Here is a 4,298-nt window from a genome sequence, read left to right as displayed (position 1 = left end):
TGTTCAAACGAGCCAAAAAGGGCTTGTCCCCATCTGTGTCTCACAGGCTGCCCCTGCAACGAGGTCTTGACAGCAAAACTGTGTGGTGGCATTTTATGTCGGAATCAAGATGTAATTTTTGGCAAGTGCGTGTGTCAGAAATGACACCTTCCACAGTACACAAAAGCATCCGTTTGCTTTGTTGATAGCGAACTGCATGGTCAAGTAAGGTTGTGTTGTTGTGTTTTAGAAGGTTTTGTGTTTTAAACACTGCTGTGGCTTCGCTTTGGACTGCACTGGTGCTGGGATGCAAAACGATTGAGTGCGACTGAACACTAAGACTGGAACTCTGAAGCATGTTCAAAATGCTATGTAAGAGACGGAGGTGTTTGCCTTCTCACTTTTGCTCCTAAAATCAAGTGCTCCTTTTCCCTTCTGACAGTCTGATCTGCCCTTGGTCTCCCAGGGAAATGAAATCAAATGACCACTCTTCAAAACAGCCATTTCAGCAAATTACATCCTGAGATGTAATCACTTGAAAAGAACTTGCACCCAGAAACTCTAACTATTGCCCTTTTCATGGTGATATTTTTATAGGCTTTCCATTCTTATCATACTGGTAAACAAGCATTTTGATGCAGTGAGAGTTGGCTGGGGAAATCCAAGGGCTGCTTGTTATGGAAAAGTTATGGTTTGTATAGAATTGCACAGGTTGCTTCTGACACTTAAAGAAGGCTTTCAGCGTGGCAGCTGCCATTGTGCGAAATCTTTTGCTAATAAAACAGTAGAGGAAGAAATTAATTGCAGTGTTGAGCAGTGCTAGCATATTGGCGACGTCCGACACAATATGTACCACCCAACTGTTGTTTATAGGCGATACGTAGAGGTGATATAATATCATGATTATTCTTGGTGCCCAAAGTATGGCAAAAATAGAAGTTATAGTAAATAAGATGGCTGTTGTTTTCCCCGTGGAGTACCCTCGCAGTCGGAAATTGCTCTTTCTCCGCAGCTTGTACACAATGATGGAATTCAGGATGAAGAAGATGGAGCAGGGCACTAAGTAAACGGTAAAGCAGTGGACCCAGATGAGGACATGATGCATTGATGTGCTTATGTAGTCTTCAATCCAAATGTTGGGCCACCAGTAGTAGGGGATGCTGGTCAAAAAGCAGGTGATGTAGACACTTAGAATGACTTTTCGAGTACGAGCAGGGTAGGAGACTGTGTGGTACTTCAGCGGGTGGCACACAGCTATGTACCTATCGATGGTTAGTGGAACCGTAATCCAAATGGAGGTGTGGATGGAAGAAAATTCCAAGACCTCGATTATTTTGTCCAGTACCTGAGGCATCTGTTTGTTTAAGATGAAGTCTTCCATGAGGAAGTCAACAAAGACGATGAAGAAGAGAACCAGGATATCAGCAGCAGCTAGAGCTAGAAGGTAGTTATAGGAGGACTTCTGCCTGCGGGCTACAAGCTGGGAGAGGATGATGACTGTCAGGATGTTTGCTGTGGAGAAACAAACACAAAGTTAGGCTATTAAGATGTAACACTAGCTTTTCTGAACACTTGCTTGGAGCTGTTCAGGCACTTGGCAACATGATGACTTTTTAATAAAGTTCAAGAAACCTAAAGGAAAGCACCACAGTTGGGTCCCTCAGAGAAGCTGTTGCAATGAGAGGAGTGTGTGGTCCTGCTTCCAGCTATTGGATGCACATCCTGAGCAGTGGGTACTGGAACCCCTGCCTGTGCACATGGAGGCAGGGGTAGGAGGAGAAAAAGGTTAATAGCTCATGCACAGTCTCTCTCCTATTTCTCCCCTTGTGTCTTTCACTTTTTTAACAAGCAATAAATGAAAAGGATGGGATGAGCTTTAGAGGGACATTTTGTTCCTCTTCCCAGCTTGTGGTACCTGCCTGTTTTAGTTTTGAACTCCCATCTGAAAAGAATCAAAATTACAGCCACCTGGATTAGTAATTGTTTTTTTCTTGAGTGGGATCCCATTTGAGAGAAGGACTTCCAGGGGCACACATGTCCTCAGCTTCTCATGAGATTCTCCTGTAATTCAGTCATGTCTTTCTGACCTGCTCTCCTACAGATGGGCTCTAGGGAAGTATCTCCCTTCCCATCACTGAGACAGTCAGCTCCACGAAGACCTGCCTGCTTACCCAGAGCTGCTCTTTAGAAGGCCTTTGACTGGAAGGCATTTTTCCTCTGAAGTGATATAACTGAGCCTTTAAGGAAATCCTATTAGTCACTTCAGACATGACAGATGTTCTGATTCAGCCTGCCTGTAAACATCCCTGAATTTCCCAAACATCATCTGCTTCAACTCTCTGGCTACAATACAGACCCATCACCTATACCCACACCTAGATGCATTCCATGACACAAGTAATATTGTGATGAAGTGTTGAAGTGTCTTTTTGCTGCTCTTGCACTGTCTGGTTTTCTTCAGTCTTCTAAAGCTGTGGTTAAACTTAGATACACTTTAGTGGCTTCTTGAACCAGTGCTGTAAGGGATCAGTCCTACAGCCCCTGCCCAGGCAGAGCTTGCCCTGAGTACAAATAGCCCTTACAATCCTTGAGTGCTTTCCTGGTGCACTGAGGTGTACCCAAATTTTAACTACTTGCTCATGTTTACTAGAACTTACTAGGTAGTCTTGGATTGGGAAAAAAATAATTCTATTATTCCTCCTATAAGTATGGCTGGAATGAGACAGGAAAGATTGTTCCCATCAGAAGTTGATATCACTGGCTAGAATGCCTGAAGGAATGCTTAAAAATTGGAGGTCTGGTTTACTGTACAAGAGAATGCCAAATGTTTGTAGTTGATATTTTCCTAAGTGTTCTATAAATCACCTCTTCTGTGCTTCCAACATTTCTGACAGCTTTGATGGATTTCCCAAAACAAATCAACAATAATTGTAAGGATTCCTTTGAATCAGAGAGAAAGGAAGTTGCTGACATTAAGGTAATGATGACCAAGGACACCTGTCCTACAACTGAAAATGCTCATTTAAAAAAAAAAAACTGTTTTACTTGGCACTGAGAAACCTTTCTCCTTCATAAATGCCTTCAAAACCTGTTGTCTCAGTGCAGATTTCTGTCACCAGGGAAATGAACTGCAGCAGAGTGAATGATCTTAACTAACAGCCCTCTCCTATTTTGGTATTTATTTTGTATATATTAATGTTGTATCTTGGAACAAAACTAAACCAAACATGACAGTCAACTGAGTCCTTCCCTCTATAAAAAAATCTCTAAAAAAGCCAAAACCCTCCAAACCCTGAAACATGGCCTTTCAAACAGTATTGCTTCAAATCACCTTCAGGGGACTTTTCCCAATTCTATCCTCCATTAACATGAATGCAACAGCATTGATTTCAGCTCAGAGCAGCTGGGGGAGATGAGAGGTGATAGAGCCAGAACTGCTGTGTCATTTTTCACGTACTTGCTTACGAAATGTCTCTGTTGTGCCTGCTGATGAGCCCTGGAGGTACAGTGAGTGATGTGCTGTCAAGGAAATCCTCGAGCTGGAGTGTTTAGCATGGCTCTGAAGCCACTGTTGGTTTGGGCCAGCTAGGCTGACTGGCTCAGTTTCACAGATATTGGATGTGACCCATGGGGTGCATCTTCTCTTTAAATCCACTGGATTTGACTCATTCCAGTGACAGTGGCTAGAGCCAGCGTGCAGCAAGGGGAGATTTGAAGACACTGGTCCCTGCTGTAAGTCTGGCCTGACTGTCAGAGCAGCTCCTGTAGGGATGCTGAAGCCATGCTGTGTCCAGGCACAGCAGCCTTGCTCCTAACACATTCTGCCCATTGCAGGGGTCCTGCTGTTTGGTTCTAACACCACTGTTTTGCCACAGGAGCAGATTTATGAGCAGTCCTTTCCTCTGTGCCCCCTGCCCCTGCCTCTCAGGGTTCCCAGCCACAGCAGTAACAGCATGTGCTGAAATGCAAGCTATTTGTCTAAGGCCAGCAAGCCTTTCGTGGTGAGCCAGATTAGGGAATTGATCTGACAAAGTACACGCGAGCCCTATCCGATTTTCTTCTGCAAGGGTTACTGTATCTTGTATTGGAAATGCTTTCCCTGGGATCATGTTAGAGCTTTTTCTGGCTGGATGATACGAAATATAGTAACATCATTTACTTTGTGAAAACAGATACATCCTGGGGTACAACAGAAAGTTGCCAGTGTGACAGGGTTTGTGAGTATTTGTCCTGCTGCATACTGTATAGGGAACGTGCAGATGAGCTATGATGTCTCAGTCCTTCACTCATTTCCTAGCCAGTGTTATGCTGGTCCTTGG

General features: G+C 43.9%; 1 protein-coding gene across 1 annotated transcript; it reads right to left on the bottom strand.

Moving 5' to 3' along the window:
* Nucleotides 1–556: 556 nt before the first annotated feature.
* On the bottom strand, nt 557–1,492 carry GPR139 (G protein-coupled receptor 139; the record flags this gene model as incomplete). Its single annotated transcript, XM_009083074.1, has 1 exon — nt 557–1,492. A coding segment is annotated over one exon (936 nt), but the record flags the coding sequence as incomplete, so codon positions are not given.
* Between the last annotated feature and the right edge of the window lie 2,806 nt (nt 1,493–4,298).

The sequence above is a fragment of the Acanthisitta chloris genome, unplaced genomic scaffold, assembly GCF_000695815.1.
Source record: "Acanthisitta chloris isolate BGI_N310 unplaced genomic scaffold, ASM69581v1 scaffold23289, whole genome shotgun sequence".
Taxonomy (NCBI): domain Eukaryota; kingdom Metazoa; phylum Chordata; class Aves; order Passeriformes; family Acanthisittidae; genus Acanthisitta; species Acanthisitta chloris.
The sequence above is the reverse complement of the archived record's forward strand: the minus strand, read 5'-3'. Positions and strand labels throughout refer to the sequence as shown.